The following is a 24,497-nucleotide window of genomic DNA, read 5'->3' on the forward strand; positions in this document are numbered from 1 at the left end:
CTCTGGTTGCACTATTTCTGTATCTGTTAATTACATCAACATAAGAGGGAGCTTACATCATTGGAAGAGATCTTTATTAAATAAATTGAGGTGAAAACGGATCACAGTCATGATAGCTGGTACAGAATCTTCATGGAAATGTGGCGAGAGATTTTTATCAGTCCGAAATGTAAATATGGGTTTAAAGAGAGTCTTGAGGACACTTTTTTTGTCCAATGTTTTTACAGTGTCCTCAGCCTTCCTAACCGGTATTACTGATTCCTTACCAGTAGCAGTGGTTTCAGTCATCAGGGTGACAACTCTCCCGGGCAAAGATGGCTTCTCATCATTTGCCTTTGAGGTTTTATAAACATCATCATCTTCAACATCCTCCACTCAATCCTTGAATCCATCAAACAGTCCAATTACATGAGCTTAAAAAGCAAAACCTTCAGTGTATAGAATTCGTATTTTATGCTGAGCAAAACTGATGTAGTGTCTTTGTCCCTCTGAGTCCACTCAGCGGTGCCTGAACTTTGTCAAAAATGCAACCCGTGTCCCAGTTCCACACTACACACTACTTATTTCAGTATAACAGAAATCCGCTGACTTCAAAGATTAAAATGTTTTTCCTAAAATCTTTTTAATAACAGTTTTTGGTTTCTCGTGATGTTCCCGTCTTCCACAGCAGCTGCTACTCCATTTCCACTGTGCGTTTCATTGTGGGAGAAAAGGACCCAACATTGTTATGTAGTCTGGATTTGGGACAGAGTTGCAGAATTATGGCCCAGTGCACATTGCATCAGTTGTTTTGTGTTAAAAAGGGTACTTGTACAGTAACACTGGTGTTTTCACTTCAAAAACACTCATGACAATATTAAAAAAGCAAAAGGAAAAACTAATAAAAATGAAAATCGGAGCATTTATGAATCATCTAAAAGAGGAAGAAGTTTCACTGGAAGTTCAGTTTTCTCCCTCCACCGAAAAACAGAACTGACTTCACGCGAGATGCTAAAAGTGGAAGCAGAAGAGAAATTAATACTGGTACCGTCCTCTTTTTCCTCCGTGTCCACCATGTCCTCCATAGCTACCATGTCCACCATGTCCTCCTTGGTTCCATCCACCTCCTTTCCAACCTCCACCGCCTCCTCCTCCTCTTCCTCCCCCCCAACCACCTCCTCCTCTTCCACCACGGCCTCCCCAGCCGCCACCTCCTCCACCGTCTTGTCTTTTTTGCCATGGTGGCATCTCAGGAGGTGGTGCTTCTATCTCCGAGGGACGTCCTCCTCTGTCCGGGACTCTCCCCATCAGGATCTGTGGATATATGAGAAGACCAGACACATGGTTGTTTCAGACAAAAACATCAGATTTAAAGCGTTTATCAGGAAAGTGGAAACGTTCTTCTGCACCTTGTTGACAGCACAAGTCGTCTTCTCCCGGCTGGAGCCGCTGCTGGTCTTCACCACGTTGCAGATGTCTTCTCTGGCAGCCAGCAGCTCGGCCATGTCCACTGTGGACTGTGGCCTCAGAGAGTGTCTCTTAGGCTGGTAGGCCCTCGCCATGCTGTCCACCTTTACCTAACAAACCACAGGCACACGTTAGAGAGATAGAGCGCTGTTCATTAGAAAACGATCATTCCCAGCAAAATCTGAAATGTTGGAATCTGATTTCCACCCGTTTAGATTCCCCTGGACAGGAGCAGAGTATAAAAACTTGTGTGTTATTATCTGAACGTGCCTTGGCTCTGTCTGACCAGCCGAAAGACTGAACTGTGACGTCGAGCCGTTTGATCAGCATCCTGCGCCGACACTCGTACTCCGAAGACAGGACCGCGTTTATGCTGCGCAACTTCTCCTGCAGAGAGGAAACAAGCCAAAGTGAGCTAACATCCAAATACACTTTACATGATACAAATCACACCCAGCAACTAATACACAGATACAACAGTTCAGAAGATGCAGTCTAAATTTCAGATCTACTCACCCACTGTTCACTGCATAGAGGTTTTTTTAGCACCGGGTTTCCAATGGAGCCATTTGGAAGCTCTTCAAGTACTTTATCAACCTACAGTGACACACCGGGTTTGATGCATTAGCACGATACAAAAACAAATCTTTTTCATTACAATGATAGAGATCATTGCAGACAGGACACACACATGGACCCAGTTAACATTTAATGCTTTAAACATTGCTACTTAAATTTTACAATCAACATGACACCAAACAGGAAGTGAACACAAGGGGCATGCGTAAAACATTTTTCGCCGGCATGCACAGCTACAACACATAACTTTATTGGGCTTGAGTTATAGATAAAAAGCAAAAAGTCTGTTAGTGAAGATGCATCTTTTTATCCTCTATTATCAAATTCCAACAGGTTAATGTTGATGAATGTACATAAGCAGTATTAAAGAGTCCCACCTTGTCTTGGACTTGAGAGAATACTCCTGCCGCGTCCTGTCCTCTGGGCTCTGGTAGATTCAGGGTTTCACAGATCGTCCGGAGCTCCTGACACGCTGGACTCTCTTCAGTTTGTTCATCAGTGACTCCTCTGCTCTTCACGATCTGAGCTGCCTGGAGCTCAGAGCTCAGAAACACTTGATAGGAGACACAACGATCAAATTCTTTAGTGACTCACTGACCGCACAGGGAGCGCAGAGCACACTGATCAAAGTACCAGTGATTACATACAGACAAACTTGAGATGGTCTTTTGCATTTGGCACACTGCCCTTGAGGATCCTTGAAACGACGTCTTTGTAAGGACAGTGCAACTCCTTCAGCAAACCACTCATCTCCACCTGAAGGCTGTCCATGTCGTCTGGAGGGCGGGGGCAGACAGAGGAGAGGTTGAGAGAAAATGAGACATCAGTGACAGTTTTGGGCATCAGAATCAGGTGTGAATGGATATGGCTCACCTGGACCGGAAGTAATGCTCTCCTCCAGATCGCACAGCGGCTTTAACCTGGATGCCAGCCACCTGCAGAGCTCCACAAACTTAGCCGAAGACAGGCCTCCCTCTGCGGCTGTGAGCAGCGCCTTCTCCTCCAGCAGAGGGCCGTCATACCTACGGACCAGTACCGTAGTGAGAGGAGTCAAATTAGCAAAACACCCAGATATTATACGGAGGTATTGTTCCCATCAGCTACTTTACACTCAGCTATAGAAGTCACTCAGTTGCTTTCAAACACACAGGCTTAAACCTGACAGTGACTGTGAAGTTAGACGCAATGCTAACATGCTAACAGTAATTAGCTTACCCAAGCTGCTCTAACGAGTCCAAAATGTCACACTCCATGGCCGAATCCGTGAGGTTTGTACATGTGTTTGTCTACTTAAAACATGACGACGTTAAAGCTACAACAACGTCAACATTTACAGTCTGTGTACCCATTCATTTCTGCGGTGCCAACATGCCTGGAAGCTGTAGTGCCTCCTTGCTGTTCCGATTTCGTATGTTAGCCGAAGTGAAACGTTCGACGTTGAATATGTCGTTCCGCGGCGATGGTTCCGCTCCAGTACTGCATGTGTAAATACGTAGATATACCACAATAAAAAACTGCAATTTCAGTCAGAATTCGACCCAGATTTTTAAAATAAAATGTGTTTAATTTTTTTTTGAAGTAAAAGCATTCACTGTGAGGAATGACGTTAATAAGGAAAATTGTCCAAATTTGTAAATTCGTGAGTTGCTTGCTTTCAAAGCACTTGAAGGACAGTTATTTATAGCTGAGAAAAATCATTATGTCTGAATTTGTTGATGAGTTAAAACAAGGCTCCTGAAAAGTTTATTTTTACTAGACCTTACTGTATTTTATGATCCCTCATCATGCTGACAGTAAAATATTAATCTGGTAGAGTAATTAGTACAGTTATCAGGTAAATGTAGTGGAGTAAAAGCAAGTCAGAGGGAATGGAAATACATAAAATAGTGCCTAAAATGATCTAAATTAAAATCAAGTACTTATGTACTTATGTACTAAATGTACTTAGTTACTTCTTTCCAATTCAGTTGTTGTAAATGCTTGTTTTAGGTTTCATTCAAGGTTCACTAACAATAACATAATGAACTGTATCGAGTCAAAAGTAGTTTCTCTGTGTAACTTCTCTCAATACAAACCATCATCTCCTTATGTGTAAGAACTGTTGGTTGAATGTAACATTTACTCACACCGGACTCAAGTACAAATTTGAGGTACTAGTATTTTCCTTCAGTACTATGTTATGCAACTCTACACACACTTCACTACATCTCAGGAGCAAATGTCTCTGATAAACTGAAGGATTAATTGTCCCTTGTGGGTTAAAGTAAACTATTTCAACCCTCTTGGATTATCTGGAAAATGCATCATCAGAGAGCAGAAAACGGTTTGCTCTTCTGAGCTCAGGAGAAGTTGACTTTCTACAGATACACAGTACTCACAGGACGACACCACAAACGTGATGATTTTATAGATGATGCATTACTGTAGATTAACATTCACATGAATGCAGCAGTATCGTATATGATAATAAAACACTGACAGAAACTTTTTACTGCACAATGAGTACTTGTACTTTTGATAAGTCCATTTTGCTGATAATACATACTTTTATTTCAGTGAGGTTTTGAATGTAGGAGTATTTTCACAGCTTCCACGCCTGCTAATCATAACAGTGTCTTGTCGCCACCTTGAAGTATTTGGGTTAGAAGCTGGAACTGAAAAGAGTTTGATTAAAACACGAACATTAATGTGTCAGAACTGCTGCAGATTCATTCTATGTTGCCCGACAAATCATTTCAGCTCTACTTTTGATATACTGGTCGAATATGTGTACTGGAGATCTCAAAGAGGGAGAAGGTCATTTAAACCTTCCTCTAATCACGCTGGACTCGTCTCATCCCTGTTTGCTGTCTGCAGACTTTCTCACTTCCAGTCCAGGCTTTCGACATGCACAAGCACTGGTGAAAAGAAATACAAGGAAGCCTGCACGGCAAAAGATTAAAACTCACCATTTTATTATGATAATGTTATTTGATATGTCAAATTACAAGTGTATGATGTAACATAAAAACAGTTACAAACATATGTATGCATATTTACATTATATATTTATGAAAAGTAACGAGCTACATCTGTATAAAGAAAATACAACTATGACATGAGTTATTGGGACTATAAATTTTACATCATATACTTGGTATTCTCGAACCATGATAAGAAATACCTAGACGTGTAGAAACCAATAGAACCAGAACGAGAGATGTTAAATTATAAAATGGAAACTAGGATGGACGTGAGGCACTTTTTTGAGGTTGTCAGGATGTGAAAAAGCGATGGCACTAAGAAACTTCAAGAAAACCAAAAGGATGCACAGGAAAGAAATATGCACAAAGAGAGAGAGAGAAAGAAAAAGAAAGAAAACAGGCAGTGTTTACAGAATAGTTAAGAGTAGTACCATTTATACTGCAAGTTTCAAAACACAAATGTCTTCCACTATTTAGAACTAATCACATAAATGTTACATCAAGCGCTGTAAGATGAAAAAAAGCTTACATATAGTATCATCAGTGCACCAAAGCATCGGAGAATTGAAACATAACCACTCAACTGCTGTGAAAAGTAACCTTTTTAAAACAATACACTGAAGAGAAACAGGTTTATATAGCTTTTTTCTTTTTTAATCTACACAATGTCAAGAATGTACACTTGTATGCATTCCCAAAGATATGCACAATTTCCAAGATTGAAAGAGGATAAAAGACTAGCAGCAAAGTGGTTAAAACTGAAGTCTTATATAATGCAGGTCAAAAAAATATATATATTAAAGCAGACAGACACATGTTGCATATATAATACAGTACATGACAGGAAGTTGCACTGTGCTGGTTAATGCAGAATGAGAAGTGTTATTTCAGCATTCTCTACACTTTGTATAAATGCACGTCCTACATTTTGCTTCTCAGCCAGCAAGTTTTAATCAGGTTCATCAAACCTTGGTTCAGCTTGCAATAATGCAGGGCAATCCAATTCCAATGGGAGAATATGACAACCAACCAAACATTTGGTTACACACCAACCCCGCACGCACGCACACGCACCGCCAGCCCGCCGGAAACTAACACACACGCGGCTCACGCACTGGTGGGCACACAAGAACGCACATATATAGTAACACTCGCGCACCCACACACACGCACAAGTGTCCACTTCATCACACACGCAGCATCAAACATTTAAAAACTCACCGTCATGGTTATATGCTGTTGGAGAATTAGGGTTTAACAGTCGTTCATAGCTGATTTTCTCTGTCAAAACAATAAAATTAGTGATTGTATCTAGCAGCTTTATACGTATGTATGTATATATATATTTATATATATCAAACTTTTGAAACAAGTGGACTGCCACTACTGTACCGTGTTAGCACTATCCTTCTTTCTACCGTACAAAACTAGAGAGAAACTCTATTAGAAGCTCAATAGTCATTTCCATCACAAACGCCCTCTACTTTTCAATGTGAAATAATACTAAAAGGTGACCTATGTACATAATGCTGTCAATTGAAGCTACAGTATATGCTGACAGCAACGATAAATACAGCTCCGTCTTCAAAATTTCAAAGACAGAAAAAGCTGGGATTATTATCAGAACTTAAATATAGCGTTAAGTATTTACAGGTGTTTGGAGTTTGGTACCAGGGGTTGCTCGTCTACCTATATAGCGTTAAAGTGTCCTGTCCCGTCACTGACTCAGTCTGTGGAGAGGTCAATGTGTTTCCCACGTTAGAAAGTTTGCATAGAAAGTAAAGGGAGCGTTGGTCGGGGTGGAATTAGGAAAACTAAGAGGTGCCACTACGTCGTTTTTAACCAGGAGTGACAGGAGCTGAGGCGAGGTGCACGTCTGCCAGCAACAGCCCAACAGCTGCACCAAATCGAACTTTAAACGTGCCTCAGAGTTAGGGATGATTTCAGTTATTGCAGCCAGACGTCCAAACTGAACCGTTATCACTGCTGGGAGTTTGTTCTGGTCTAAGTGTTGTTCTTCTGGGTGGGAGGTGGGGTTCAAACACAGCTGGACTCTGGTGTGCCGAGCCGAGCCGAGCCGAGCCGAGCCGAGCCTCTGTTTCCCAAAGGATCTTAAAGGAGTAGTTGAGTTAATCCGAGTTAGGTGAGATGATTGTTACCGCTGTTAAATCTGTTAAATGTTAAGGGAGAGCCAGCAGCTAGTTAACTTAGCATAGCATTAGGAGGGAAACAGGGGGAAACAGCTAGCCTGACTACGTCTGAAGGTAACAGAATCCACCTACCACCACGGCTAAAGCTCACTAAATAACATGTTACATCATTTGTACAAAACACCAACACAGAACAATCCTGGAGGTACGAATTATCCAAATGAGATGAAACACGCTGATTAGTGACCTTTAAAGGTGCAGGCAGACAGATTCTGTTACATTTGGACAGAGCCAAGCGAGCCTTTTCCCCACATATCCACTTTTTATGCTATGCTAAGCTAAGCGGCTGCTAGCTCCAGCTTAATACTGAACAGGAAGCTAAAGCAGCGGTCTTGATCTTCTCATCTAACTTTGGGAAAGAAAGCAAATTAGTTAACGACTCCTTCAGCAGTCTGCTCGTCTCTTTGTTCACTGGAGCCAACAGACGAAGATGCTTCGGGAAACAGGAAGCTGGTTCGTGCCGTCACAAGTCAAAGCCTTCATCACATAGTCAGTGGCGACGTTACATGACATCAAATCAAACAGTGCATATGCAGACCTATGCACACTCACACACACACACACACATACATCACATCTGTATGTTTTTTAATAGCTAAGATACTCAGCATTCCTGACACAATGCATTCACTCATTCAGGGCCTGTTACATGAAGACACACGGATGGAGTGGACTTGAACTTCTGAGGAACAACGTGGTTACAACGACATTTACACAGGAGAAGAGGGGAAAGTAAAACAAAGAAAACCACCAATTCATGGGACAAACATTGAAATTTGGAGAGGGTGCTGCAACCAAAGCTTGGAGAGCAGTGCTTTCATGCCAAATTGGATGTTAAATTAAGTCGAAATTAAGTTTAAAATCTGTGGGATTCTCAATAAAAGAAGAGCCTACTTTAAGTGCCTCATCATCTAACCAAGGAGCACTGTCACCCCTTTACTCACCAAAACAAAACTTGCTGGTTGAGCAACATTTTCAGCATTTGTTCGAAAGTAATTATAAAATGAGCAGGAAAATAACAGTGAAGAAACAAAAACACCAAACAATTTCACTACAGCAGTAAATAACCGGACTAAAACTGAAATTCACTGAAGTGGATGAAATTGTCACGTATTGGTTTCAATTCAAATGGTTCAAGAGGTTCTAATGCTGTTTGCAAGATGTGGAAAAACTGTTTTGGGGAAGTCGGCATGGTAGAGTCGTTACCATTTTTTCCCTTCTAATCATGGAGTCAATCCCTTTATTTTGGAATGCAATCAAATGGTCTAAATCACGTCGGGAAAGTCGTTATTTTAACATCTTCTCGCTGAATGTCAGAAGCTGTACCTTCAAAAACAAGCTGTTAACTCTTTGATTTGTTCTTCTTCTTTTTTTTTTCAACATTCAATGGAAAGGAAAACAAGGAATTGGCCATACATCCACCACAGCAACGTCTCTCAAATGTTAAAATTACACTAAATACGGTGGTTAATGTACCACAAGAATTTGAGAGGGTTACCTTAAGTCGGAGGGGGCGGAGGGGATGGGGAATACCATTTCTAGTGCACTTTTCTCTGTCTAGTAATTACATTGTCAGCAAATGCTTAAGCCATGAAGGAAAGGCCACTGTTACCCAACTGCAAATTCACAAAAAAGCAAGAACAGATCCCTTTTAGCATACTCAAACAGCAAGTATTTTTTCTCAACGCAGAATAGTTTTGTTTTCTTTTTTTGTCATCAAGTTGTCGCTCTCTGTACAAAAGACAATTTTCCTTCATAAAGTTACACATTACTTGTAGTAGAGTTCTGACGTTTGTGGCCTGGCTTTGTCAATGCATGAGTGTGAATGTGAGAGGGGTGTGTGTGTGTGTGTGTGTGTGAGAGAGAGAGAGAGAGAGAGAGAGAGAGAGAGAGAGAGAGAGAGAGAGAGAGAGAGAGAGAGAGAGAGAGAGAGAGAGAGAGAGAGTATGTGTGAGTGTACAGGTGTGTTTAGTAACATCTCCAAGTCTATTAATCTTGAAGCCTCCTCCTACTCTTCTCCTCAGATTAAGCTCCTGAACTTAGCTTGGTGCTCAGAGCCCCCACAAAGCATATGGTTTGTCCTCCACTGCTGCTTGTCGGCGACAAACACAAACTGAAATCTCCAAAAGCCCTCAGAGCTGGGGATCAACAACATATCACCCCGTCTGAGAGGGAATGAAAAAAGGACGCCGGCTTTTAATTTTCCGCTTTTATCCACTTCCTGTGTTAGCTAGCTTTGAGGGTGTCCCAGAGTCCGTCGTCAGGTCACCCTGCGGCCTTGTGCTTGCCCCCACAGCAGCGGCAGGCCTCGCCACAGTGGTGGCAGGCGCGCAGAGGCAGGTAGCAGCACATGCAGGGCGCAATGAAGGAGAGCGCCACCAGGGCCAGCCAGCGCAGACAGAACTGCTCGTCAGACGTGTCACACGAGCAGGGGTCTGAGAAGTCGCCCTCAGAGTCGGACATGCAGTGGTACAGCATGCTCTCGGCACACAGCATGCAGCTGACTTTGTAGATGCACTGCTTGATCGGGTCGGGGGCGTCTTGGCACTGCCCCCGCCAGTTGTCTTCGTGGTTGAACATCTCCCGACAGTAGATGCAGCGCGAACGCTCGCCGTCCTCCCGCCGCCGTCTGCCCTTCTTGGACTTCAGCAGGGGAGAGGGCTGGGTCTTGATGGCCGTGTCCTTACCCAGACCCAGCCCCATGCCCGTTCCGAGGCCCATACCGGGGCCAGAGTGGGAGTCCCCGCCGGGGCCGTCGGGGAAGAGGTACTCGCACTTCTTACTGTCCAGTTTGTGGAAGGCGGTGGGGAAGTCCAGGTCCTCGCGGTCGGCCTCCTGCTTCCACATGACAGGGTGGCGATAGTCCTCGTAGCCGCGGATGAGCACGTCCTTGCGTGGGTTGATGCGAACGATCTCCTCTTCGTCCATATGAAAGCTGACATGACGGGTGGACTTAAAGGAGACCTTGGAAGGAGGAGAAAGTGAGAATTACTCAACAAGAATACAATTTTTTGTTGTAGTAACTAACTTATCTCACAGGCTTCAATCTTGCTCCAAGACATCGTTATAACAATCATATATAAATTCTATAGAACATCAAAGATGTGACTGGTTGGATGAAGGAGAGGCAGACCTGTGGAGGCAGGTAGCGCCGGTTGCTGGAGGGGAACTCGTCGAAGGGTTGGGCGCGGACGTAGCAGCCCCTGAATGGCTCGGTGGAGACGACGTTGTTCAGGGGAGAGAAGGGCTCTTTCATTGGGGTACAGATGGAGGGAGGCTCATCACACACCTACAGAAACACAGACAATAATTCAAGTCAGCCAGCTGAGTTTGACAGACGGCTTGTGGAAACACATTCAAAGGAAAACTCATGTTTGCCTTCAGAAGGACGCACATCAAAGAAACATCTGTGCGCCGCCTTGATTCATCAATTAATTAGTTGCTAACAAAAACATTTTTAGAATACGTGAATACTTTGGGGAATTTTTGCAAGCACTCAAAGCAGTTATATACTATTTTAAGGTATCACCTCAGGCTCTGCTAAACGGTGATGTGCAATCATCATTATTTTATATGCACATGCTAAAAATGATCAGTTGAAGCCCTTCACATCCATCACTCTCACATTCTGTGTTACCATTACCCTGTCAAAAGCACTAATGGTCCATCAGTTCACTTTCCATGACCACAACTGTTTTGACTCAAGGTGTGTAGGCTGTGTGTGTGTGTTCCACTTTAAACCACCAGGGGGCATCCTGCGCCCACGCCTGCCCAAATGACTGTGCTGTGTGGTGATGACTCAAGGCCCCTTCTGTTAAGAACTCAGAGTTCCCATCAGCCTTGCATGTGTTCCCACAAACATTTTAGCTGATGCAAAATCTACAAACACGGGCCTAAAAAAAGAGGCACTCGAAACATGCGAAAATAAAGCGAGAGAAACGTTGGAAACCGTGTGAGCATTCCTTCCACCTCACACCAAACAACCTTTTAATTACAAGAGGGAAGCTCACTGTTGGCATCAATCAGAACGAGGGGGCTATAAATAACATCTTTTTGAATGCTACAGACTGCAAATGCATTTGAAAATATAAACACTGCAAAAATGTATTTCTACACATTGATGGAAATAAAGTAAATAGTTAAAGATCCAATAGGATTAGTCCGATACTTCAGTGCTCATGGCAACAAAATCAAAAGTGAGGGCTATTCATGATTCATGTGTGCAGAGGTGATGAGAGATGGGGGAGGATAGTCGGTTATTACATCAAGAGCCGTGTGATGATATTTCATGTCCAGCGTTATTTAAGCACAACCAACTGGACAACGTCCGCGCACCAAACCTCACATCACACACGCAAATCCTGTGAAAACGAGCAGAACTGGGGCCGATTCGATTCACAACGGAAAATTAAAACTGCGCCTTCCTCCTCAGTGCAGCCTTTAGAGGCAGTCTGAAAACCATTCAAGAAAATCAATCAAGCAAAACTGCAAAATAAATGTCTTCAAGGTTACATCTCTCTTCCACTCAGAAATACACAAACATGGACACGCGCCGAGGTATCTTCACACGTACGAGTTCGATCCAACCACAGTCGAGCCTCGCACACACTGGCTCGCTGTCCCTCTTTTCCCACACACACCCCGACCTCATCAAGGCAGGGTTAGTCCTCCTCTCCTCTCCTTCTCCCACCCTCCCTCTCTCTCTCTCTCTCTCTGCTCTGCGTGTGGAGGAGGCTGCTGGCTCTGGTTAGTCAGTGCCGTGTGTAAAGTAGCCCACGCCAGTGCTTTAACGCACAGCGGAAATCTGGTTTGCTCCCAGCTGCTGCTACAGTAATTACTGTCCTGTGGTTGCTAAGAGATGCTTCCTTTGACTTCTTTTTTTTCCCTCTCTTTCTCTTCTTTTTTTCCTCTCTCTCTCCTCTGCTTGCCCCCCCACCTCTAGACTGCTAACACATGGTGTGTGTGTGTGTGTGTGTGTGTGTGTGTGAGTGTGTGTGAGACTTTGCTCCTTCTTTGCCTCCAAACATACCAAGTGGTGTAACGCACATCCAGAGTGTCTGCAGGGGAATGTGAGGAATAGGAGACAGTGGAGGGAGAGAAGAGAAAGAACAGAACAGGAAAAAATGACTTTGTGTTGTATTCATGTTTGGGTGTGTGTGTGTGTGTGTGTGTGTATGTGTGTGTGAGAGAGAGAGAGAGAGAGAGAGAGAGAGAGAGAGAGGAAGAGAGAGAAAGGGAGAAGGAGAGCGGGAGGCCAAAGAGTCTGCCGAGGGAATGTCATAAACCAGCTCCAGCTGGAGAAATGCAGCACAGAACTTAAAAAGCCAGATGACAGCTGTGTGTGTATGTGAGAGAAAGAAAGAAAGGAGCGAGGGGTGGGGTGGGGGGTGGGGGGGTGAAATGGGAAACAGACTCGGGCTTCCTTTTAAAGCGCTTGCCTAAGCCCCACCATTCAAAGGCATGCGTGGGGGCCAATCTGGAGCAGAGCTGACCCTGGAGATGTGGCTGGGTGAGGGAGGGGAGGGGGAGACGAGGGATGGAGGTGGTGGGAGCCATGGGCAACCTGGCTCCATGCACTTCCGCCCTAAAAGGCGCAGGGGCTCAGGACAGGGAAGGCTGGGGTCGGCCCACATACTGAAAACCCAGAGAACATGCTGGATCTCGAAAGTAGACATGAAGAGGAGCAGAGGTGATGGTGTGCATGTCCGGCTGTTTCATCACAAACACTGACTGCTTTACGTCTGTATACATGTATACACACTCTAGAAATAGGGTAAATGAGGCAAATCATGAGGAGCGCTCATCTCTGTGTCTTGTTAACAGGAAAAAGGTCCAGGCACCTCCCCATGTATCCCTCAAATATGCCTATTGGCTTTGTTGCCCAGAGTTAGATAAGAAGAAGACGGCGATCTCAGGTCTGTAGGCTAAATATTAAGCTATAGCCAGCGGCTGGTTAGCTTAGCTTAGCATACAGACTGGACACAGCTAGCCTGGCTACCGCTGCCTCTAAAGCTCACTAATCAACACTTTATATTTTGGCTGTTTAATATGTACAAAAAACAAAGTGTAAAAGTTGTGGCTGCTTTGCTTGGCCAAAAATGACCACCTAACCAGTAAAACTAGAGCCAGGCTTGACGTTTCCCCGCTTCCAGTGTTTATTCTAAGCTTCTCATATATGAGGAGTGGTATCAGCTCTCATACAGCTCTTCTAACAAAGCCAAAATGTCAAACTATTCCTTTAAAGTGCTCTTCCTCCTGGCTCCAGGGTGCTTTATGAAGCATGGCTGAGTCTCTGGTCTATGAGCGAGGCTGTAAAAGTCAACTGGCCAACAAAACCTCTGTGTACTAAACTGATAAGAGAAAACTTCCTGCCAGAGCTAAATTAGAAGCGGATGCTTTCCTGTGGCATTCGGAAAAAATGCGTTTTACTTTGTACAAGCGGAAGGACTGTGGTGGTACGGCATAATTCCTGGCAGTGGGTCATCACAGCTGAGTGGGGTGTTGTGCAACCACATTTTTGTTGTTGTTGTTGTTTTTTTAAAAAAATATGGGTTAAACATGTTGCGTGTGGTGTGTGTTTCTGAGTGACAGGAAGAATGTGGTAAGCTTGTGAAGGGCATTCAAGAGGGTGTTGAGCCTCAGTAGGCAGGATGTGGGTGGAGAGGACCGTCTTGAACACTGACACACACGCACGGACAAGCCGGCTCACCACCACACACACACAGGAGTCCGGCGCTTGCAGCAATGCAAGGCTATCGTGAATTCCAGTAAAGACCAAGAGATTCTTTTTAAACATGTCTGAATCTAATCAAGGAAGAGAAGGAGGCTGGATGGTGACCTCCCATGCTGATGAGACAGTGTCTGCTTTCTCAACAAGGTCAAGGCTACTCAGGACCCATCTCCTGCTTCTATGGGGGGGGGGGGGGGGGGGGTGACTACAGTGGTGCACCGCGGCTAACATTGCGCCTTGTTGTGTGCTGGTATTTGCTAGTTCCTTGGCTGCAGCACTTGCCACTGGTTCACTTCTCCTTCTCTGTAGCCCAGGTCTCCGACCGCAACATTCGGATGCCAAATCACCATGGTGACACCCTCGGTGGCTCACTCACTGAACCTTGTGAACACCCCCTTCTACCCCCCTCCTGCTGCCTAGCAACAGTGGTGCCATTGGATTTCCTGTATGTTCAGGCTGATTCCTTAAAGAGGAACTTCGCCACAGGAACAGGAACGCAGCTCTCCCTCCTTCAATGCTCCTCTCGTCCACGATGCACAGGATGTAAGATACCAGGGCAGGTCAAAGGTGATGACTTGACTCTGACAACGCTAGCAAACAACTCTTAGGAGGCACCGGGTAGTGTCAAAGATCTGGTGGGGCAGTTTCAATAGTCAGCAAAAACTAGAAACACAATGCAATGCAACACAGCGGCCCGGACAGTAATACTTGTTGAGGCTACTATTTGAGTTATTTGTGTGCTGACTCAATTCTTAAGTATGTTCTGAAGCTGTGCCTTTGTGTGCACCATAAACTACAGTGTAAAAAATGACCAGAGTTGAATCAACACCTCTCTGACACTGTGTCAACAGTAATTAATAACATGTTTCACAAAGGTAGCACCTACTGCAGGACTGTTGTCTGAGGTTTCTGCATTTCTTGTCACTCAGTGTAAGTGTGCATTGCAAGAACGGCCCTTCACGCCCACAAAGGTGTCTTTTCACCTACTTGCAATCAGAAGTAGAACAGGTGACCGGTGTTCCTGTAACAGCCTGATATCTAAAACAAATCAACATGGGTGTGTAGACGTGAACTATAGACCTGCTGCCTTTCTCTGCTGAACAGACGACGGCATTCTTAACCACACATCAGCAGTCAATAGAGCGCCACATGCCGGGAACAGGGCAAACATATACATTTCTTAACATAACGCACCTTAACAGATCTCAACCTGTCGACAAAAAGAGGCCCAGCTCATGAAGCAACGCATCCAGTTTGGAGACCACTGCAGTCACAAAGTATTTTCACCACAACTGCCTTTGAACAACCAGCTCCTGAGGCAATACTTATTATATCGGCATCAATTGTAACAAGAGTGACAGCAACCAAGTTAGATTGATAGAGACAGCCGAGCCTGCTCTAACACATTTGCTGGCCAACACCCAGCTTCACCTCAGGGTCTGGCTGGCACTAGTTAAACACCTGTAAATCTTCAAGAACAACTGTTAGAAAACAAAGGCAGGTGTCAGCACCTGGGTGGGACGCATCAGGGCTCAAACATATGGCTCAGGTTCTAGCTATGACCTGCCTCATCTTTAATCGCGAGGGAGAGCCGAGCGATGAATCTTATTTCACAAAAATCTACACCAGGTGCACTTCAACATTATAATCATCCATTTCCCACTCCGTGACACGAAGACACATCATTAAAAATGAATCGTCATGTTTAATGTTTAGTTTTTTTGTAAATGTTTTACAGTGTAATGCATTTTCTGACAAAAAGAAATGCCGTTAGCCTAAATAAATTTTCTCCAACACACTCAAACAGAGAAGCTAGACTCCTCCAAGTCAAGAAAACATAAAAATGGACTCATCTGCACGCACACAAACACATTTTTTTCAGACAGAAGCTCTCGGCTTTTATCTCACTCACCGGTAGTCCATCCTCGGGAGTGTCCCCTTCCCCAAACGACCGACAACCTGGAAGAGAGAACAAAGAACCCAGACGGGAAACAGATCAGAGACCCAATTTGATCGTTTTAAACACTCAAACCAATACAGGCACTGCTGCAGTTAAATAAGTGATTAACAGCTTAAAACAATACATCGTCATTATCTATGGCATTAAAACCTCCTCACACATAGTGTCTTGGATAGCTTAATTGGAGTGACTAATTTTTGGAACTTTACCACTAGGGGGCGAAACCTCATGGAACACCAGTGAAAGCTTGCACCAGACGTGCTGACTTCCTTGTCCCATTTTCAAACCGTAGCTACATTTCTAAGAATATGTGTAATCGAAATGTATTTATCAAAAACCATTTCACTCTCAAAGGATGACATCTCAACGCACGTCTGAGCCAACAGATTTTCGCTGCTGATTCTCATCAGGCCAGAATAAGACAAGACTTCTGCTTTCCTCTTGACTGTAGCCTAATGGGGAAATGAAAGCTGCTTTGTGTCAGTGGGACACACAGAAGTTAATGAAATATGCATGCCTAGAATAAAGAAACCCCAACCTATACTAAAGCACCATGTGCCATTTCCGCATCCAAAACACCTCGTCTGCTGATGCTGGAGCCACAGCTTATGTTTCAGGTACCGGGCCGACCATGTTACAGCTTTTCATTACTATAGAGAATGAAACAGTGGATGGCGTAACCCGAGGAAGGACACTAATGTTACTGATATTTTAGCACTAAGTGCTGTTTTGTTAAACCCTTTTTCCACTCACGCAGGAAGATGTTTTTCCGATTGAGAACGCCGCTGTTACATAGATAATATTGTTATACTGGCAATATTGTAGTATTACTGCCCTTTATAAAACAACACTACCCATAAGCTCTACTTAAATACCGTATCAGATTTTGCTGTAAATTGTAATTGTGTTAATATGTGTCAATGCGAAAGCACCACACTTCACTGTGGGAGTTCAAAGTGCAGCATTTCATGAGCAATGCATGACATACTGCAGTGAAAGTCTGGCAAATAAAAGGAGTGAACGACTGGTGTCAAACTGTGCTGTATGCAAGATATTCACTGAATGATGTCATACCTAGCTCTGTGTGTAACTTGTGAGCTGATGTTATTTGTTTCAATTCTGCATTCTTGGTCTCATTACTTGTGCGAATGAAAGGTTTTCTGATACGGTCTACTTTGCAATGCAAGTGTTCAGAAAAAACACAGAATTTATACCTGCAACATGCTAAGTACTCAGATATTATGACATGTCTGGCCCCAGATCTGTTTTGAGATGTGCTGCAAGTTGAACAGCAGGCTCAACTGCCAAATGGCGTTTTAAAGGGACATGACGTGTGTTATACCCACGCGCTTCCAGCTGTATGATTAAGATTAAAATATAGTACTGTTTACTATAATATTACTTTACAAGACTGATATTCAGACTAGTATTGTAATTTTACACACAACACTAGTGCACGTCTCATGAAAACAAACCTAGCACTTGATATTCAAGCGGCAACAGCAGCCAGAATATTCATTAGAAAAGAAAACACTCTTAAAGAAACTTAATAGAGGGGAAAATGGTTGGGGCTACTGTCTCGGCAACGTTAGGGAAAACAGGGATTAACCCATTTCCACTGGGATGGAGGGGAAACTGTTTGTACCTGGGGCATCAAGAGGTTCTTTTTAAAACTTAGGTTCACTTAATTAGGATCACCGAGGCCTCGTTTGAAGCTGTGGGGCATCAGTCAGTCTGTCTGTATTCAGGGAGGAAATGCAGCAATAGGCAGCAGTGCCGTCTCTGCCACAGAGAGGCCAGAAGAATTCACTGGGCTTGAGTCAGTCCATCAGTCTGTCCGTCTGAATCACACGGAGAAAGGTGTGTGTGTGTGTGTGTGTGTGTGTGTGTGTGTGTGTGTGTGTGTGTGTGTGTGTGTGTGTGTGTGTGTGTGTTTGCGCATTTCTCCACTACAGAGAGAAAGAGGCTTCCTGCAGCACGACTCTGGCGGTGCTGGGCTGCGAAGCTGCCTGAGCCATGTGCCCGGCGTTGCCATGGCAACAGAGGACTGCAAGACTGGTACACACACGTGCGCACACATACACACGGGCAAAACATATTCTCTCTCTGCCTCTTCTCTCTCCCCACACACATTCACGCAGCAGTCCAGCAGCAGAACGATGCAACAGGAATACAGAAGAAGCTGCCTGCCTGAGCTGAGGAGAGGCATTACACAACACTGGCAGAATACAGAAGATGCCAGGAGAGAAAGGAGAGCAGAGGCAGGAGAGGACAGCAGGGGAAGGAGAGAGAGAGAGAGAGAGAGAGAGAGAGAGGGGCACTGGGGAGAAGAAAGTCTCCATCAGCTGCTCTAGCTGACATGCACAGGAAAGAGTGGAAGCGTTTACAAGCACGCAGAAACTGTACAGCTTCAAGGAGTCCAGGGAGACTTCTACAGACACCCCAAAATCCAATAACAGTCAGTGTGCTATATGACAAGGGCGAAGAAGGGGCCTTTTGGGGTTAAAGGCAGTGATATTCAGATCTATTAGTTGAGTAAAAGTAGCAGTACCGATGTGTAAAAATACTCTATTATACATAAATAGCAGTCCTTCATAAGAATTAAAGTAACGGGCCTGCGCCGCTGCACTGAATGCACTGCATGACGGACAAGAGTCACACAACCAGAGTTTGCGTTGTCTGGCCACTACTGTTTTTTCACTGGGAAAGTCTGCTGAAGTCTGACTTAGATGTAAAAATACTGCGTCTCTACATGCTGTTTATCCTGCTGCTGATGTCCGCTCGCTCCTCTCCCAGTTTGGTGAATTAAGAGTTTATTTCGACCAAAGCAGACTTGGTGGTGATGGTTGGAACAGTGAAAGACAAACCAAGACAGTTTTGGTGAGTTTTATTTTGTTTCTGTGGAGTTTGAATGAAGTGTGTTTTACGATGCTAAAATGACTGTTTCTGTAAATGGAGTCTGGTGGCTTTGGCGAGAGCAACATAGCAGTTGTTTCTGGTTAAATAAAAAGGATCTTACTCTTTAACAAAAAGGTCTATCTCTGTAGGGATCCTTTCCATAACGTTGTCAGACACTTAGAAAAACAATCTGAGGCTGTCAGTGGCAAAAACAAACACTTTTAGTGGACGTACATTGACATTGTACATTAACGGCCATAGGTATTACATGGGCTGCAGCACGGTCACTCGATACTAGACCAATTTAAAAAATTCATTTTTAGCCAATTTTGACAGTTATAATATACTATCAAAACATTGATTAATTTTCTGTCTGTCGACTAATATATGAAATCCAGTAAAACAGCCTCTTTGTTTTCCATCTTCAGCTAAAATTCGCAGGCAGAGCTATTTGCAAGGCCAGCCTTCCAGCTGTTGTCCATGATTACCTTTCACCTAGACTATGTGTGGACTTGTGCCCAGGAAGTGCAAATCTCAGATAAAGGCTTGTGGGCATGAAGCGACCGATGCCTCGCAGTGATAAGCCTTTTACGATATGCTCTCCTATACCTCCTCTATGCTCCCCAGGGTTCCCAGGTCTAGAGAGTAAAGGAGATTATAGTTCCCCAGCCAGCCAGCCAGCCAGCCAGCCAGCCAGCCAGCCAGCCAGCCAGCCAGCCAGCCAGCCAGCCAGCCAGCCAGCCAGCGTCTTGTGTAACAGGCTGCGGCTGGGTGGCAGATTGCTGAGCTGGCAATTCTCCTGCTAATTGGATGACTTTGCTACCTCTGGCACCGTACTGAAAAATAATGCTTATCAGGACCCAGAGCTGCGAACTGAACTCAAGACACTCAACTCCGCCAAAGTGTAGTATCTAGTTTAACTTTGAAAAAAAGTGTATGAATGCCACACTGAACAAAGACACAACAAACCCTTTTTTTGAAGACTGGACTAGCCAGTCCTCAAACTTACCAAGTCTACACAGCACAAAAGCCCAACCTGGTCAAGTTTCTTGTGACTAGAGCGCTGCCCCTATCTCAGGTTGCCACTCCTATGTGTCCCAACTGCTGCCCTACCTCTTTCTTAACAACCCCCCCCCCCATATCACCCACTGTCTGGGCACAGCTTTGCCTTGCCAGTCTCTACAGGAAGCGGAGAGTTTATCTGGGCAGCTGGCGCTGATAAGATAACGCGGGAGGGGTAATGCTTGGGTGAGTGAGCAGGTAGCAGTGGGGGGAAGTCATCAACGCTAATCAACGCTATGCATCTCTCCTAGAACAGATGCTAGGTCAGCCATTACAAAGCCAATGACACACAGGCAGGCAGGAATACAGGCTGTAGATACCCGCTAACAGAATGCATGGCATGTTCATACACATACACCCGCATTATTTTACACATGCTGGATGGCTGCCAACATACACAGTATAGTGCGACCTCTTAGAGGGAATTCCAAACAAATCTGGTGTTTTGCTGATAGGGTTCTAAACTCCAAAAACACACACATGCAGGCACCATTAACTACCCGCCAACACATACCTTGGTTGATGTCCTCAATGGCCCGACGTATGCCCCGGTCAAAGGCACGGGCGTCAGCGGGGCTCTGGAAGGTCAGTCCGAACTTCTTGTCGTTGATCCTCCAGTGGTGGAAGATGGGGTTGACCTTGTTGTATACTAAGTCTTTCTGCAGGACACACTCCAGAACCACCTGACGACACACACACAGAGTTTCACAGTGAAACAAGGCACATTAGCACTCAACGACACCATGATTACATTTGGTCAAGCTTAAGTTGTTAGTATGAAAACTGGAAGCATCATTTAAAGGCTTGATGAGGAAACTCACTGGGTAACACGCATGTAAATCCTTCATCTTACTCCTCACCCTAAGCTATTTAAATGTGTCACTTTCAATCATTCCAGAGCACCGCGAGGAAGAGAAAAGAGAGAAAAAGATTGAGAGCAGGGGCCTGCATCTGGAACCACATAACTCCAGAGTTTCTAAAATAGAAAACGAAAAAAAAAATCATCCTAAACCCAATAATTTAACGTACGTCTTTGGATAATTTGTAAAACACATTCTAAATGGTGGGGTTTTCATTACAGTTGATGATAAAGTTGGAGAGCAGCGGTGGTGGCAGAAGAAGGGGAGGTTGAGTATGTTTTGGAGCCATGCAAGCCAAGTGTGTGGCAGAAAGACTGTGTTTCCAAAGCCTATTATTAATCAGGGCTACTGGGCCGCCTCCCGGCCTTCCTCTAGGCAGATTAAATGAAATGAGAGACGGCCATTACCGTCTTTGAGGCTTTTTTACCGTCGTGCACGAGGGGTGGCTTAATGGGGTGTGAATGTGTGAGCGTGCGCGTGGCGAGAGAATGCGTGAGCGCAGGAGCCGGTGTGATGAAAACCTCGATGACCCGCGTGCTGCCCTGTGCATCTTCGCACCGCAAATGCCTCGTCGGGGGACAACTGAAAGCAGATGGCACGGTTCGCCGTCGATCCGGACAACAGTCAACACGCGCACTTAAAGAGGCTGATACGTGGCAGCTGTGTGAGAGGTTGATGATATGTGATATGTGTGTCAGAGAGGGTGCACACAGGTCTACATTTCATTCTGAATGTCTGACTGAGAGCTGCTTTTTTATGCTCTTTTGCAAGTGTACCGCAACATCATTTTTGTGCATGTGGAAGATGCGTCTAACAATATCTGTCCTTGTGTCACAACTGCATGCATGCCTCCCTGAGTAAAAGAGGGCAAAGGTTAAGCCTGTGTGTTTACTCAGAACCAGTGGATGAGAGGGATGGATGTGAGGAGGATGGGGTGGCAAGGAAGGGGTGGGGTAGGTGTGGGGGGGGGAGTCCGCTGTGCCTCTGGGGCTGATTGTGGAGGCGAGACTGAATGGAGCCGGAGCAGGTAAGGTGAGCGCGCAGCGAGGCCGACAGAGGAGGAAGTATCACAGTTGCATGGAAGGACGACACTTAACACCACATTCCACACTGCGCTCTGAGAAAAGAGAGGAGGAGCCACCCTGACTTAGGTTCACAAAAGAGATAGAAGCAGAATGGAGGCTAGAGATCTTAGAGGAGGCGAGGAACGGACACAGACAGACGGAGGTAAGACGTGCAGAGAGTAGAGATAGCGTGAGAGCGGAAATGGGGGGGAAGTGGATGAGAGGGAGAGAGATGTTTACATGCAGGCAAGAAACCAAGAGGGAGAAATCAGCCTATTATCTATAAACACAGCCTTTGCCATCAGAATTATAATTATGCCACAACCTGATAATCATTTCCAAGACATTTCAATAACAATGCTTGAAATAAAAGGATATATTATAATCTTGGAACAAAATTGTGTTTGTTTTGAGAGTATAATGTAATATGCAATGAATTGGTGCATCAAATATGTAGATATAGCATAAAAGGATGGTGTGCATTAATATTTAGGCACTGAGTTTTGAGGGCATTGGTTGCAACTGATACACATTTTCCCTTCAAGCACGAGTTACAGCTAATAAACCATATTTTGCTTGCAATTCAAAACAATCACATGACAAGGTTAACAGTAGAGACCGTATTGACAGGGCCCTCGCCCCATGGCAAAGCTTTTGAGAGTAAGCCTGGGCTCCACCACATTCCCAGCTGTATCAATCAGGAAGACTACGGACGACAGGAAGCGAGGTGAGAGCTGAACCAAGAGATCTGTCATAATCCGAGAGCCAGTGCGGTTAGTAATCATCGACCAATTAGAGCTGTAGTTTTAAAGAGAGTCAGAGAATCAGAGTGAAGTGGGGAGACGGAGAGAGAAGGGGGGTAAGGAGGAGAGTGATTGGTAGCTATATGGAGAGCCAGCTGAGTCATCACCAGTACACTCTGTGCCGCATCACTGCGCTTATAGACAGATCCCCTCCACCTCTTCCGTCTCCCGTCTATCTGGCTCCACCTCTGTTTCCTGCTCTTTGACTACACACATTTCTTTCCCTGATTCATCTCATATCTTATGCACCCCAATCACCTCTTTTCTAGCAGCCAAAATCGTGCCTTTGTGATTTCAAAATAACTGCGTCTCTAATCTGTTTTCCCTCCGTCGAGCTCAGGTTCCTACCAGGTTGCTGTTCTGTCAGTTTCCGGCTGAATTAAAACGCTGGAATTATATCCTTTAAGACGACAACGAACAGCATCTAAAACACTGAACTGTACTCTCCTTTTCTGTGTTTTAGACATAACAAATCAGACCAAACAGCCTCAAACACTCAGAAGCTCTTCCCTGAACCTCTTTTTTTTCTGTTTTCAACATCACTCATGCAACATAATTATGGTCTTTCATTTACCTCTGAAATCAAAACGGTGCTGTTTTAGACAACACAAGTACTGATATGGTCCTGCATTATTCCTGACTGACTAACATATTCCTATGTGTTCTTTTCTACTGCTGTTGTTTTCATGGACTCATCACTCCGCCTCTCCTCTGATGCCCTCAGACTGTCGGTAGCGCTGTGGTTGACGCCGACGGCATGGCACTGGGTGGCATCCCGACAGACCTACATATGGCTGGGTGTTTGTTGTGGTGGCTGGGGGTAGACTCTGACGGTGATAGGGGTGTTTTACCACATCCCAGCAGAGTTGCCGGGGTCTCTGAGCCATGTCTGTACCCTGTCTGAACAACAGCATTCCCGTCACACCCTTTCCTGTGCCTCACACACACACGCCTGGATAGCAACGCACAAACACGCCGTCAACACAAAACACACATAAAATGTGTTCAGTCAAAGAAGATTTAAAAAAAGGTGATTTAGACGCCCAGCTGTAACAAGCCTCTGATGTCTGATCGTCAGGAGCAGCCAGATTCTGTGCATCATGGTGGCCTCCTCGGTCCCCTGACATCTGACAGACGCACAGATTTACACTCTCATTACCACAGAGCAGGATTATCCCAGTGCATCTACTGGATCTGTTTCACATCTACAACACAGAATGAGTCTGTGACAAGAAGGTCATGAGCTTTACAGCACGTACAGCAAAAGCCATAAGGATTAAAAGTACAGAACAAAATGACCCCGCGCTTTGAAGGTGATGTGTTTGTATGTGTACATGTTGTACATGACGTTGTTGTATTGTCTTTTTGCTCATATACACATCTCTTATAAAGTGAAGCGCTGCAAGGCGAATGAAGCCCTATAGCAGTTGATTAATGAGTTTGCTGGCTCCAGCTTCTCAAATGTGAGGATGTGTTGCTTTTCTTTGTCTTACATGACAGTTGATTGAATATCATTGGATTTTTGACTTTTGTTCAGACAAACAAGCATTGTGTTTATGTCATCTCGGGCTCTGGAACATTGTGGTGGCTATTTTTCAACATGTTCTGTTGAGCAAATGAAATCAATAATGAAAATAACTGTCAACTGTAGCCATACTACAAATGAAAACAGCTTTTTGAACAAAATCCTAATCTTTTTGAACATTTATCCAATAGTCAGTGTGTCAATCCACACGGCAACTAACAAAGATTACAGAGGGTAATATGAGCATGTCTAAAATCCCATTTTCCTCACAGTTTAACTATATTCACTTCAGAGCGCTTCACATCGTTTTTTACTGTTAGAATAACCAGGAACATATTTTCCTGGCTTAATTTACAGACATGTAGTCTTTACACCACACATCAAGAAAGAGGAAATG

The 24,497-nt window shown here is 44.5% G+C and overlaps 2 protein-coding genes across 2 annotated transcripts in view; both read right to left on the minus strand.

Annotated features, from left to right (window-relative positions):
- Positions 1-55: 55 nt before the first annotated feature.
- fam98b (family with sequence similarity 98 member B) lies at positions 56-3,444 on the minus strand. Its single transcript, XM_070979959.1, has 8 exons — positions 3,241-3,444; positions 2,899-3,047; positions 2,673-2,801; positions 2,403-2,578; positions 1,963-2,043; positions 1,717-1,833; positions 1,389-1,556; positions 56-1,293 (listed from the first exon to the last, which is right to left on the minus strand). The coding sequence occupies exons 1-8, from the start codon at positions 3,276-3,278 to the stop codon at positions 1,015-1,017; spliced, it is 1,137 nt and encodes a 378-aa protein (XP_070836060.1). The 5' UTR covers positions 3,279-3,444; the 3' UTR covers positions 56-1,014.
- Positions 3,445-4,957: 1,513 nt separating this feature from the next.
- The window catches only part of spred1 (sprouty related EVH1 domain containing 1), a 33,456-nt gene continuing 13,916 nt past the window's right edge, over positions 4,958-24,497 (minus strand). The window contains exons 3-6 of the mRNA XM_070979958.1: positions 20,363-20,531; positions 15,841-15,887; positions 10,332-10,487; positions 4,958-10,162 (exon numbers count right to left, since the gene is read on the minus strand). Coding sequence (XP_070836059.1) covers positions 9,464-10,162; positions 10,332-10,487; positions 15,841-15,887; positions 20,363-20,531 — 1,071 coding nt within the window. The 3' untranslated portion in view covers positions 4,958-9,463. The remainder of the gene's footprint in view (positions 10,163-10,331; positions 10,488-15,840; positions 15,888-20,362; positions 20,532-24,497) is intronic.

The sequence above is a fragment of the Chaetodon trifascialis genome, chromosome 14, assembly GCF_039877785.1.
Source record: "Chaetodon trifascialis isolate fChaTrf1 chromosome 14, fChaTrf1.hap1, whole genome shotgun sequence".
Classification (NCBI taxonomy): domain Eukaryota; kingdom Metazoa; phylum Chordata; class Actinopteri; order Chaetodontiformes; family Chaetodontidae; genus Chaetodon; species Chaetodon trifascialis.